Source organism: Heteronotia binoei, chromosome 14 (genome assembly GCF_032191835.1).
Source record: "Heteronotia binoei isolate CCM8104 ecotype False Entrance Well chromosome 14, APGP_CSIRO_Hbin_v1, whole genome shotgun sequence".
NCBI lineage: Eukaryota > Metazoa > Chordata > Lepidosauria > Squamata > Gekkonidae > Heteronotia > Heteronotia binoei.
This window is the reverse complement of record NC_083236.1, coordinates 53,522,550-53,537,192: the sequence shown is the minus strand read 5'-3', so window position 1 is coordinate 53,537,192 and position 14,643 is coordinate 53,522,550. Positions and strand designations below refer to the sequence as shown.

At 46.4% G+C, this 14,643-nt stretch overlaps 1 protein-coding gene across 1 annotated transcript in view; it reads left to right on the top strand.

The window, feature by feature from the left end:
* LOC132582619 (ATP-binding cassette sub-family C member 12-like) overlaps window positions 1-12,297 on the top strand; it is a 117,766-nt gene extending 105,469 nt beyond the window's left edge. The window contains exons 29-32 of the mRNA XM_060254279.1: window positions 1,185-1,263; window positions 3,105-3,218; window positions 8,121-8,285; window positions 11,765-12,297. Coding sequence (XP_060110262.1) covers window positions 1,185-1,263; window positions 3,105-3,218; window positions 8,121-8,285; window positions 11,765-11,857 — 451 coding nt within the window. The 3' untranslated portion in view covers window positions 11,858-12,297. The remainder of the gene's footprint in view (window positions 1-1,184; window positions 1,264-3,104; window positions 3,219-8,120; window positions 8,286-11,764) is intronic.
* The last annotated feature ends 2,346 nt before the right edge of the window (window positions 12,298-14,643 follow it).

Here is a 14,643-nt window from a genome sequence, read left to right as displayed (position 1 = left end):
GCTCAAAGTCTGAGACTTCCCGGCACCATTTTTCCTGGGTAGACAAAGCCTATGAAGAAAGGTTACAATGCTTGTGGCTCTTTAGCTTAGAGAAAAGTTGACTGATAGAGGTTTATAAGATTGTGAATGGGATAGAGAAGGCAGAGAAAGAACTATTTTTCTTCCTTTCTCACAACAAGAACTCGTGGAAACGCAATGAAATTGTTGCGCAGTTGAGTTAGAATGGAAAAAAGGTACTTCTTCACCCAAAGGGTGATTAACATGTGGAATTCACTGCCACAAGAGGTGGTGGTGGCTACAAGCATGGACAGCTTCAAGAGGGGATTGGATAAACATATGGAGCTGAGGTCCATCAGCAGCTATTAGACATAAGGCACCCATTGTTACCTGTAACTATATCATGCTATGAATGAGCATGGTCCTCTAGGGAAGTGAATGAAACTGTCCCCTCCTGAAAAGTATATGATCCAGATGCTGTGAAGAAACGACAAATTCCTTTTTCCACACACTGTTCCCAAGTAAGACCTATGGAAGCTGATGAGAAGTCTGAAAGAACAAGCACGTAAACAGATGTCACTTGAAGTTATCATGAAGACCACCCAAGCAAAATTCAGGTTGTTGCCAGCCATCCCCATTCAGTGGAGCACCTATATTTAACATAAGAGAAGCCATGTTGGATCAGGCAGATGGACCATCCAGTCCAACACTCTGTGTCACACAGTGGCCAAAAAACCCAGGTGCCATCAGGAGGTCCACCAGTGGGGCCAGGACACTAGAAGCTCTCCCACTGTGCCTCCCCACCCCAAGAACCAAGAATACAGAGCATCACTTGCCCTGGACATGGAGTTCCATCAATACCCTGTTGCTAATAGCCACTGATGGACCTCTGTTCCATATGTTTATCCAATCCTCTCTTGAAGCCATCTATGCTTGTAGCCACCATCACCTCTTGTGGCAGTGAATTCCACCCACCTCACAGGGTGTCTGTTGTGGGGGAGAAATATAAAGGAGATTTTGAGCTGCTCTTGAGACCCTGAGTGGAGGGTGGAATATAAATCCAATGTCGTCGTCGTCTTCTTCTTCTTCTTCTTCGTCTTCGTCTTCTTCTTCGTCTTCTTCTTCTTCTTTTTACTTCTTCCAAAAGTGAACAATGTGATCCTTTCATTGCAATGCTTATGTTATAGGTACAACTTAGATCCTTTTAACAACTACACAGATGAGCAGATCTGGCAAGCTCTGGACCGAACATTTATGCAAAACACAGTATGTTGTTTATTATTTTTCTGTTCCCCAGACTCCCCCCCACCCCCATCGCTCTCTATTATTTACTTGATTTAAAATGACAATACATTGAACATTGTGATTCTTGGTTAACTGAGTGTCATTAATCACAATAGATGGAAGCAGCGGCAAAGAATAATGCGGTGGTATTATAATATTCCATCCCATTAAATTTTTTTAACAATTAATGCTCGCTAATTACATTTCCCCCTGCATTGTTCCTTTCTTTTTGATTTTAAATGACTGGAATAATTGATGATTGTAGCATATGGTAGATCTTAATGCTTAGTAAAGCTTGCAGGGGGAGGGCTGTGACCTTTGGATATGAGGGAACTACACCCACGCTGCAAGTGGTGGTCAGGGAGTGCCAAATATGATCCCATTGTTGAAAATAAGCGGGTTTGGACCTGATAAGATATTTAACACTTCCATGATCGGGGTGACCAAACTGTGTGACTCTTTCACATATATTGCGTGGCTCTCAAAGCCCCCACCACCCCATTGGCTGGCTTGAAGGCATTTCTCTCTTTAAATCACTTCTCCAAGCCAAGCCAGCTGGTGGCTTGGAGAATGCATTTAAAGTTGCTTTCTTTCAACCTCTCCCTCCCTCCCCATCTATTTTTCCTTCCTTCCTTCCTTCCTTCCTTCCTTCCTTCCTTCCTTCCTTCCTTCCTTCCTTCCTTCCTTCCTTCCTTCCTTCCTTCCTTCCTTCCTTCCTTCCTTCCTTCCTTCCTTCCTTCCTTCCTTCCTTCCTCTCTCAAATATCTGACGTTCACGTCTTGCAGGTCTGAGACATCTGACCCTTATTCTGTGTGGCTCTTATATTAGGCAAGTTTGGCCACCCCTGCCTAGATAAATGCTGGGAGATTGGAAGGTAGTTCTGGGAAGGGTGGAGTTTGCAGTAGCTGTGATGTCACTTCTGGATGATACTGTAGGAATTTCCCCAAGCTCTGTGGTAAAGACCACAGACTCTTGGGGAAGTTCCTAGAGCACATGGAGGCAATTTTTCCTGTTCCCCTTTTTCTCAAGGGTGATAGATTGGGGCCGAGACAGGGAAACTTCCCTTTGGGGCCAGGCGATTGAAGAAGAAGACTGCAGATTTATACCCCGCCCTTCTCTCTGAATCACAGAATCAGAGCGGCTTACAATCTCCTATATCGTCTCCCCCCACAACAGATACCCTGTGAGGTGGGTGGGGCAGAGAGAACTCTCACAGCAGCTGCCCTTTCAAGGACAGCTCTGTGGGAGCTGTGGCTGACCCAAGGCCATTGCAGCAGCTGCAAGTGGAGGAGTGGGGAATCAAACCCAGTTCTCCCAGATAGGAGTCCACATACTTAAACCACTATACCAAACTGGGAGCTTTATGTAGATTGTGTCTCCCATATTATTTATTTTACATTCAAATAAGCAGAGAAGGAAGAATCAGACCAGGGCCATAGTGCTGCGGGAGGGGGAGTCTTTAAACCAGAACTTTTCTTTTTATAGCAGGAATGCAGTTCTGGCTGTCTTGGCATTAGGCGGTGTGGCCTAATATGCAAATGAGTTCCTGCTGGGCTTTTTCTACAAAAAAGGCCCTGCTTTAAACTGTTCCCTCCTCCCCACAACAAACTGATTTCCTGAGTTAAATTTAAACAAATGTGTGTGTGGGGGAGAGGGGGAGCATCAGAAGCTGTTGCAATGTTTGGCAAAGCGAAGGACAGATCAAGAAACAATGTCATGTGCCAAGATCTGGCTGGCAGGCGGGCATCTTGGGGAGGGGGGGCGGCAGCCAGATGCAGTACAGCGATTGCAGCCAATAACAGAAAGCATCTGTTTCTTTTCAGGTTTCCAAATTGCCAGGAAAGCTTCAGGCAGAAGTTGTCGAGAACGGAGAAAATTTCTCCGTGGGGGAACGGCAGCTCCTCTGCATGGCGAGAGCACTCCTTCGGAATTCCAGGGTGAGTTTCGAAACAGCCCGGCGGCTGCTGCAAGGAGGGGTGTGGAATACCAAAGAGGGTCCCGTGTGGCCTCTGCAGTCTGGCTGTTTGTATGATAACTGCACAAGAGGGCCATTAGCTTTGACATAACGGATGCCTCGCTAGTACAGCTCATGCTAGTAAAAGGTGGATTTCCCTTTTACTCCCTCCCTCCCTCCCTTCCTTCCTTCCTTCCTTTCTTCCTTCCTCCCTCCCTCCCTTCGTTCTTCCCTCCCTCCCTTCCTTCATTCTTCCCTCCCTCCCTTCCTTCCTTCCTTCCTCCCTCCCTCCATTCCTTCCTTCCTCCCTCCCTCCCTTCCCTCGATCCTCCCTCCCTTCCTTCCTTCATTCTTCCCTCCCACCCTTCCTTCCTCCCTCCCTCCCTCCCTTCCTTACTCCCTCCCTTCCTTCCTCCCTCCCTCCCTTCCTTACTCCCTCCCTCCCTTCCTCCCTCCCTTTCTTCCTCCCTCCCTCCTTCCCTCCCTTTCTTCCTCCGCCTTTCCTTCCTTCCTCCCTCCCTCCCTCCCTCCTTTCCTCCCTCCCTTCCTTTCTTTCTTACTCCCTCCCTCCCTTCCTTCCTTCCTTCCTCCCTCCCTCCCTCCTTCCCTCCCTCCTCCCTTCCTTCCTTCCTTCCCTCCCTCCTCCCTTTCATCCTTCCTTCCCTCCCACCCTTCCTTCCTTCCTCCCTCCCTCCCTCCCTTCCTTACTCCCTCCCTTCCTTCCTTCCTCCCTCCCTCCCTTCCTTACTCCCTCCCTCCCTCCCTCGCTCCCTTCCTCCCTCCCTTTCTTCCTCCCTCCTTCCCTCCCTTTCTTCCTCCGCCTTTCCTTCCTTCCTCCCTCCCTCCTTTCCTCCCTCCCTCCCTTCCTTTCTTTCTTACTCCCTCCCTCCCTTCCTTCCTTCCTTCCTTCCTTCCTTCCTTCGTTCCTCCTTCCCTCCTTCCCTCCCTTCCTTCCTTCCTTCCTCCCTTCCTGATTTAAAGAAAGACATCATAATCACAAAAAGTACCAGTCGTTTCCGACTCTGGGGTGACGTCGCATCATGACATTTTCACTGCAGACTTCTTTTACGGGGCAGTTTGCCATTGCTTTCCCCAGTCATCTGCACTTCCCTCTCCAGCAAGGTGGGTACTCATTTTACCGACCTCAGAAGGCTGAGTCAACCTTGAGCCTGTTTCCTGAACCCAGCTTCTGCCGGGATCGAACTCAGGTCATGAGCAGAGAGTTTGGACTGCATTATTTCAGCTTACCACTCTGCGCCACGGGGCTGCTTCATGCTACCATGTACAAAGAGGCCCAGGCGCATCCCTCACTTCCTCTGTGCAAGGATCGCGGCCAGCAGAAAAGCCTTTCTCTACGCAGTTGCCCAGAGCTGACCCTGAGGCTCACGAAATATATGATGGTAGCAGATTCTTGTTTCTGCATTGATTGTATCAGAATGAGATTGTATCAGAATGAGATATGATTTAAAGCTCTAAAGGGGGGATGTCAGGACTGAATCCTGCTCCAGTTTGGTGTAGTGGTTAAGTGCACGGACTCCTATCTGGGAGAACCAGGTTTGATTCCCCACTCCTCCACTTGCAGCTACTGGAGTGACCTTGAGTCAGTCATAATTCTGTAAGAGGATCTTCTGGAAAGAGCAGTTTCTGTCAGAGCTCTCAGCCCCACCTACTTCACAGAGTTGTGGGGATGGGAAGAGAAAGGAGATTGTGATCCACTTTAAGACTTCAAGTGAAGGGTGGGATATAAATCCGATCTCCTCATCCTCCTCTTCTTCTTCAAGCTTCAAGAGGGGATTGGATAAACATATGGAGCAGAGGTTTATCAGTGGCTATTAGCCACAGTGTATTGTTGGAACTCTGTCTGGGACAAGTGATGCTCTGTATTCTTGGTGCTTGGGAGGGGCAACAGTTCTTCTTCTTCTTCTTCTTCTTCTTCTTCTTCTTCTTCTTCTTCTTCTTCTTCTTCTTCTCCGAAACAGGTTTTGAAAGCATTTTCTTTTAGCGTCTTTGTCTCTGAAAACAGGCACATTTAGACAGACAGACCATCACTCTGAGTCATCACAGTATGATGTGATTCATTGTCCTGACGCTGGTGATTCACATATCTGTAAATCCCTTTTGGCCTCATCAGAACTTTAGTTATGCTAGTTCCTGGTACAGCATCCTTAATAAGCCCAGGCTCATCAAGGCAAGGCAAGGCAAGGCAAGGCAAGATAAGATGGCCTTCCTGAAGGAACAATGCAAAGCAATAGAGGAAAATAATAGAATAGGAAGGGCAAGAGATCTATTCAAGAAAATTGGAGAACTCAAGGGAACGTTTTGTGCAAAGATGGCCATAGTAAAGGACAAAAATGGTAGGGACCTAACAGAAGCAGAAGAGATCAGGAAGAGGTGACAAGAATACACAGAAGAATTATACAAGAAGGATCTCAGCGTTCCGGACAACCATGACAGTGAAATCGATGACCTTGAGCCAGACATCCTGGAGAGTGAAGTCAAATGGGCTTTAGAAAGCATTACTAACAACAAAGTGAGCGGAGATGACGGTATCCCAGTTGAGCTATTCAAAGTCCTAAAAGATGATGCTGTTAAAGTGATGCACACATTATGTCAACAAATTTGGACAACACAACAGTGGCCATAGGATTGGAAAAACTCAGTTTATATCCCAAAGAAGGGTAATGCCAAAGAATGCTCAAACTATCGCACCATTGCACTCATTTCACATGCCAGCAAGGTCATGTTAAAGATCCTACAATCTAGGCTTCAGCAGTATGTAGATTGGGAACTACCAGAAGTTCAAGCTGGGTTTTGTTTTCTTATATTGCTTCAGACCCTCTCACAAGCCTGATGAAACTGTGGCTGTGGCTCAGGGGTACAGCATCTGCTTGGCAGGCAGAAGGGTCCCATGTTCAGTCCCCAGCAGCATCTCCAGGGGAAAGGACCAGGCAGAAGGTGATGTGAAAGACCTCTGCCTGAGACACTGAAGAGCTGCTGCCGCTGAATAGATAGTACTGATCATGATGGGCTAAGGATCCGATTCAGTATGAGGCAGCTTCATGCGAGAGTTCCATTCAAGGGAAGGACCATGGCTCAGTATTAGAGCATCTGCTTGGCATGCAAAAGGTCCCAGGTTCAATTCTCGGCACCCCCAGTTTAAAAGATCAGGCAGTAGGCGATGGGAAAGTCCTCTGCTTGAAACCCTGGAGAGCTGCTGCCCATTTGAGTAGACAGTACCAGGAGTCGTTTTGTAGAAAAATAGGTGGTGGAGCTATTCAATGGACAAGGTGGGAAGGAGGAGGAATTCTCAGAAAGGTTCAGGAGCTGCACTCCTGTGAGCTCCCGCTGAGTCCGAGGCTTGGACAGCACTGACCTTTATGGACCAAAGGCAGAGTCATGGGTTCATGTGTTTGTAGCACAATCACGGAGCAAGATGAACACACTCAGGCATGTTTCACTTGTACCAGTTTGGTGTCGTAGTTAAGTGTGCGGACTCTTATCTGGGAGAACCGGGTTTGGTTCCCCACTCCTCCACTTGCACCTGCTGGAATGGCCTTGGATCAGCCGTAGCTCTCACAGAGTTGTCCTTGAAAGGGCAGCTGCTGCAAGAGCTCTCTCAGCCCCACCTGCCTCACAGGGTGTCTGTTGTGGAGGAGGAAGATAAAGGAGATTGTGAGCACTGTGAGACTCAGAGTATAGGGCAGGATATAAATCCAATGTCATCATCATTATCATCACCATCTTCTTCTTCTGCTGCTCCAATTCCTTTGATAAAGAAATGAATACACCAGGATCCTGCGTCTGTTTAAATATCTACTGTCATTTTCCACACCTTCCCATCTTTCTTCCATTCACATGAATGCTGCTACCTGAGATGCTGTTCTCTATCGAAAAGGAAGATGGTGCTGTTGTTTAGATGACCAGCCCGCTCGGTCGTGTTGCACCGCACGCCCACACTCCCCTTTTCTTGGAAAATGTCAGGTTGATCAGTGCTGGCTAATAATGAATCCAAATATTTGTTCATTTGAAGAGTCGCTAAGGGATAACCGATTGGGGCCTGAAACATATTCTTCCCGGAGTCACAGTTTAATGCACAAATAATTCCGAAATGGGAAACAACACCGTACAGCTCCCCTCCCAAAGAAGCACAGCTCGGAACCTGCAACTGCTTTGCCCTTTTGAGGTTGAAAGGCAAGCTGTATTTTAAAAGAAAAAGGCTTAATGCGGTGAACTGGGTGAATCTCATCCGCCTGGAAGGAGATCCCCATTGGACATAACAAAGGCTTGTTTTCCCAACCTCTTTCCAAGGTTCATGTGCAGGGGCACATAGCAGGGCTTTTTTAAAAGAAAAAGCCCAGCAGGAATGAGTACCTGCTGGGCTTTTTCTACCAAAAACGCTGGGTGAAACAATGGTGTCACCAGAGGGTGTGGCTTAATATGCAAATGAATACCTGCTGGGCTTTTTCTACCAAAAACGCTGTGTGAAACAATGGTGCCACCAGGAGTGTGTGGCCTAATATGCAAATGAGTACCTACTGGGCTTTTCCTACAAAAAAAACTCTGTGTGAAACAATGATGCAAATAAGTTCCTGCTGGGCTTCTTCTACAAAAAAAGCCCTGCATGGATCTCATTTTAACACGACTAGTAACTGTAGTGGGAAGCTGAGATCGGTTGTAAGTTTCCAGTTTTTATAACGCAGACATCTGCACAGCCTTTACATATATAAGATTCCCTTCCACAAGTTGTGTGGGGAGGAGTCAGTTATGGTTTGGCCTTTGTGACTTTTGTATGCAGAAATACCCATCTTGCCTTAATGTGTTTTGTCCTGTTTCCTTGCTGCATGCTTCTCTAGATGGTTGACGCAAGCCCTGCTTCTCTTAACAGATCATCCTTCTGGATGAGGCCACAGCTTCCATTGACTCCGAGACAGACACGAAGATTCAGCAGACCATCCAAGAAGCTTTCCGGAACTGTACGGTCTTGACCATCGCTCACCGTATAAACACCGTCCTCGAATGCGACCGCATTTTGGTTATGGACAATGGAAAGGTGCTGAATCAGATAAGCCAGAAAAGCTCATTGGAGCTTCATCCTTAATCTCTGTCCCAGTAGTTTCCAAGCAGTGTGCTCAAAAACCTTGCTGCATCATGGGAGATATTGTGGTTCTTTAATGAGCGATTCCATAGTGGCAGATAAACCTTCCCAAGATTCATTTCACCCACCTGCGCCAGCCTTCCTCTACGCTGTGCACCTGCAGGCGTGCACATTCAGTGTTTTGTGAGGAACGCTCTCCGTTTATATGAGGTGGCATCCCTGGCCAGCCCCACTTGAATGGACTATGCCCGACAAACATGAACATGAATCAGCAAAAATGTATTCCTTGCACTAAGTATAATGCCATTCGTTTGGACTTTTCCGTTTGCAGAGCAAATTATTCTGTTGTATAACAAGGCCAGCCCTAGACTATATGGCAAGGCTGACATCTGGTACACACACCCTGCACTGATAATGTCACTGAGTCACATGGGGGTGCCCAATTTGGTGCCCCCAGAAGGCTGGCGCCTTAGGGAATAGCCTAGTTTGCCTGCTGGCAGGGCCAGCCCTGTGTATTTTCTATTTCATTGCCATTTGCTTATGATCAAACGGTCTGTGAGCAATATATATATATATATATATTGCTCACAGACCGTTTGATCATAAGCAAATGGCAATGAAATAGAAAATTCATCAATAATACAGATTTTACTAAGTAAACAATTAGAATCAACAGAGTGCACAACATAAAACATCATTTCCCATTTTCTTAAAATCCTCCTCTTGTCTCTTAATAATAATAATAATATTTTATTTTATTTATATCCCGCCCTCCCCGCCAAAGCAGGCTCAGGGCGGCTAACAACATCGATTCATACAATAAATTATACAACGGTTTTAAAATCACATTCACTTAAAAACATTCCAATTAAAATTAACATTGCTAGTGCTGCTCTGTAAGATGTAAATGTTATGGCGGAATCACTTAAGGCGAGTCATCAGTTGTTCAGTCAGGTAAAGGCCATCCCAAAAAGGAAGGTCTTGCAGGCCCTGCGGAATTGTTCGAGGCTCCGCAGGGCCCGCACTTCTTCTGGGAGCTGGTTCCATAAGTGCAGAGCTGCAATGGAGAAGGCTCGTGTACGGGTGTTCTTTAATTTTGCCTCCTTCGGCCCGGGGATAGTCAGCTGGTTCCTCCCAGCTGACCTCAGTGCTCTCTGGGGTTCATATGGGGAGAGACGGTCCTTCAGGTAGGCAGGTCCTCGGCCATATAGGGCTTTAAAGGTGATAACCAGCACTTTGTAACGAACCCGGTATATAACTGGCAGCCAGTGCAGTCTGCGCAGCCCCGGCTGTATGTGCTCCCATTTCGGGAGCCCTAATAACAGCCTAGCCGCCGCCTTCTGCACCAGCTTCAGCTTCCGGGTTTGGCACAGAGGCAGCCCCATGTAGAGGGCATTACAGTAATCCAGTCTTGAGGTGACCGTTGCATGGATCACTGTTGTAGGTCCCAACGCTCTAGGAAGGGAGCCAACTGCCTTGCCGGCTTCAGGTGAAAAATCGCCGACTTTGCAGTGGCTGCTATTTGGGCCTCCATTGATAACGAAGGCTCCAATAACACTCCCAAGCTCCTGACTCGATGCGCCGCTTTCAGCGGCACACCGTCAAAAACTGGGAGAGGAATTTTTCCTCCCAGAGCGCCGCGACCCACACAAAGGACCTCTGTCTTCATCGGGTTCAACTTCAACCCACTCAGCCTAAGCCAACCTGCCACAGCCTGCAGTGCCAGGTCCAGATTCCCTGGGACGCAGTCAGGCCGGCCATCCATTAGCAGATAGAGCTGGGTGTCATCTGCGTATTGATGGCACCCAAGCCCATACCTCCGAGCAATCTGGGCAAGGGGGCGCATATAGATGTTAAATAACATCGGTGAGAGAACTGCTCCCTGCGGCACCCCACAATCTAGTGTGCGCCGCTGGGACAGCTCACTCCCAACTGCCACCCTTTGTCCCCATCCCTTGAGGAAGGAGGAAAGCCATTGTAGGGCCGACCCCCTAACCCCTTTGTCGGCGAGGCGGTGGGTCAGTAACTGATGGTCGACCGTATCGAACGCAGCCGACAGATCTAACAGCATCAGCACTGCCATGCAACCTCGATCCAGATGCCGCTGGAGGTCATCTACCAAGGCGACCGGCACTGTCTCCGTCCCATGGCCCCGGCGAAAGCCGGACTGGCAGGGGTCGAGGATAGAAATCTAAACACTCCCAGAAGAAATTTTACAACTGAAACTGTGATGGTTAGATCAAAGCCACCAAGCAAAAGCTGGAGCTTATTTGCCACAGGCGGATCAATATCGGAAATTAATGGGTTGATAAACTGTTTTCTTAAGTAGTTATACCTTTGGCAAGCAAAAACATATGTTCTACAGTTTCAACAGAGCCAGATCCACAACCACATAATCTCTCAGAATAGGGCTTTCTCATGTAGTGCCCACTAAGAACAGCAGTAGGGAGCGCATTAAACCTGGCTAAAAAAGAAGGCTCTTCTGTAGACTTGGATGGTCAGAAAATCTATATAGGGACAATAGGACTTGGAGTATATAAAACCAAAGAAGGCAGGAGAGCAGATGCGACGAGCATGGAAAATAGTGCTGCTTAAGTCTTTTTTTTTTTCATCAGGGATTGAGTTTGGGAATAAGACAAAGTCAACAAAAAAGCATTATCCAATCCCAAGGTCTGAAGTTTAGAATCTACAAATTCAAACCAAGGGTTAACAAATGAGTCTTTTTGTAGTACAGACAAGAGATGTATCTGCAGGGGGGGCTGGAAGAGATTTTAACCAGTATCCAAAGATTGCAGTCCATGCTTTAGCTTCCGAAGATCAAACCCCCAACTCAGCTGTAATAGTTGGCAATCCCTGCAATACAGTAGAGGGGGAAGGTAGTTGTGAATTTCCTGTGTTGTTCAGAGGGCTAGACTAGATGAATCTTTGAGGTCTCTTCCAGATACATATTTCCATGAAGGTAGAGGGTGCCAACCTGCCTTTCTTATAAAGAGCCTGGCCATAGTATCCCAAGATCCCAGCCAACATTTTTGTTTTCACCTGCACATGGGTTTGTTGCCCTCCAGGCTGGAATTCTAGCAGGAGCTCCTTTTCATATCAGTCCACACACGCCTGATGTAGCCAGTCCTCCAAGAGCTTACAGAAAAGAGTCTTTTAAGCTCTTGGAGGATTGGCTACATCAGGGGTGTGTGGCCTAATATGCAAAGGAGCTCCTGCTAGAATTTCACTCCTGGTTGCCCTGAAGTTTCTAGGAAGAAAACCATTCCCAGAGGAACTTCTTCTTTGCTTTTCATTGCAACTCTCCTTCCCCAAGGCAATGTTTACATAATAGGAAACTCATACAGAGGGAAAAACCCACTGTATTCTGGCTTCTTACTTGACATTTACCTATGCAGCTGATATTTGCTCAATTCTCTTTTCCCGACGACTTTCAGGTATGTGAGTTCGGCAAGCCAGAGGAGCTCCTGCAAAATCCCGATTCTGCATTTTTATCGCTTTTGGTCGCCACAAACAAAGTCGCATCGTAGAACAAGGAAAGGTATATTCGCCGTTTGCTTTTTGGCCCTATGGATAACGTGGCGGAGAAGAGAAAATGGCAGGGGGGGAAACCACATTAACATCCAGATCACCGAGGTCCATCAACAAAGAAATATAATAAGCATCATAGAGAGTCATGTCTACGAGGGACTTTGGAGACTTGGTACAATTCTGGCCATTCAAAGGAAGAGTGGAAAGAGGAAAACAGGAAGGTGGAAAGAGGAAAACAGGAAGGGGCGGGCCGATATACACATCAACGGACCACTGATTTTGTATCACGTTCAAAGTCTTTTAAAATAGCTTCTACTATGGAGAAGCAAACTTGGTAAAATGGCTGTTCAGTCAGTAAATATTCCATCGTCTCAAATTCTTAGCACCTAAGAAGAGTGAAGTATTTCTATTCTGGCATGAATAAATGACATGAAGCTCAGCAGTGCTGTCTTACTGTCCTTGATTTGTCCCAAGAGCCAGCATGGCATAGTGCAGGGGTGTCAAGCATGCGGCCCGGGGCCTGAATCAGACCCCCAGGCAACTGGCTGTCATCTGCTTCCTTCTCCCTCTCTCTTGCTTCCTTCTGCATCACAGTTTGCTTCGCCAGGCTTGCTCAATTACGTAGGAGCTACAGAGCAAAACCTCTGTTTTCTCCATTGACTGAGGTTCCTCCCTTGGGGAGGAAGGGGGGGAGACTTAGCCTTGCTTTGCCAGGCTCTCTCAATTGCAGAGCTGAGCCAGTTCTCTCGTACTTCTATTAGCTGAGGCTCCTCCTCCTCCTGGTCCCCTGGGGGAGGAAGGTAAGAGCCAAAGCTTTCTTTGCCCAGGTCCCTGGATCCCATGGGAGAGATACGAAGAAAGCACCTTTAAGAACGTGTGCTAATGTTATAAGCAGGTTTTAAGTTTTTTTTAAAAAAAAATCTTTAATTGTGTTTGCTTGTGTCCTTTATGACGTTTATCTACCTAATCTTAAATAGATATATGCATGACCCAGCCCTACATGGGCCAGCCCAACAAGGTCTCATTTATGTCAGATTCGGCCCTCAACAAATGAGTTCGACACCCCTGGTATAGTGGTTAAAAGCAGTGAACTATAACCAGGTTCAGTTCCCCACTCCTCCTTCACATGCAGCCAGCTGGTTGACCTTGAGCCAGTCACAGTTTTCTCAGAACTCTCTCAGCCTCCTCTATCCCCACGAGGTGCCTGTTGGGGGGAGAGGAAGGAAAGTCACTTTGAGACTCTTTAAGGTAGAGAAAAGCAGCATATTAAAAACAGGTGTAATTCTTCATTTTTTGATTTAGCCATATAGCCCTGGAAACCAATGGTATGAATTAACACTGGCAAACTCAAATTTCATAGACCTTAGTTACGTCTAGTGTTTGTTGGATTGGAATTGGCAGGGGTCATTTTGTAGAAAAAGAGGTGCTGGAGCTCTCTAGCATATCTCATTTGCATATGCCACACACCTCTGAAATCACTGGATGGTGGACTAAATTATATCAGCTCAGCATCTCCCTTAAAAGGCTTCTTGAATTATAATTGTCATAATAAAACCTTAATCCCATCATACTTTTTAAATTACTTTCTCCTATGTGGCCACAGTGGCAGGATGAAGATTTCCATCTGTTTGCTTTAGATGTTTGGGTTATTTTCCCTTTTTTTTTTTTTTTTGGTGGGGGAAAATATTAGAAAGTTTGTCAAATCGTAAGCGTTCAGCAAAATTCCCACAGGGGGTTGAACAATGGAGCCCAGAAGCAAGTATTTGGGGGGTGGGGTAAGAAAGAAAAAACGCAATAAAATTTAGAGGTTCCAGAGCTCCGCTCCTGTGAGCTCCTGCCCAAAATGAGGCCTGGGAACTAGTATAGTTGTCAGATACTGGGGCATTTGGGCCAGCATTCAGGCTGATGAAATCCCATGGGCGCCAAAGGGGCTTCCTGCGTGAAGCACTGCTGTCTTTGTCTTTTGCATGCCCTTCAATGCATGCAATTAAAAAAGTAAGTGGGCATAATGCAGTCAACATTGGGGGGGAGGCGCTGCAGATTTCAAAAGTGGCAGTTTTAATTCCAGGAGTAATTCACCGGACATCACCGGAAGGCGTACTAAATTATATCAGGAGTGATTCACTGGGAAATGAATTCAGTGCTGAATTCAGTGGGAAATTAAAAGGGAATTTGGTGGCTAGCAATTCTGCCTACGCTGCATGAGTTGCTGTTGTTCTCTGCAAGTCAATCATTCGATCAATCAATCATTGTGTTACGGTCATAGACAAAACCTTGCCCAGCGGAGAGAGCAGAGCGGGTTAAGATCTACTACAATAAAATGCTTTCCCATGCTCCTCTTGAAACCACTGTTCCTACTCCCCCTTTGCAAAAATCAATGGATCTGTGTATACATGTTGAAGCATAAGTTTCCAGAAAGGACACATGACTTTCCCTCATGAATGAAAGGAGATGAGAAGAGATAGACAATTTAATATTTCCAGGACATAAGAACATAAGAGAAGCCAGGTTGGATCAGGCCAATGGCCCATCCAGTCCAACACTCTGTGTCACACAGTGGCCAAAAAATTATATATATATATATATATATATATATATATATATATATATATATATATATATATATATATATATATATATATATATATAACACACACTGTGGCTAATAGCCACGGATGGACCTCTGCTCCATATTTTTATCTAATCCCCTCTTGAAGCTGGCTATGCTTGTAGACTTTTTTTGTAGAAAAGCCCAGCAGGAACTTATTTGCATATTTATTTATTT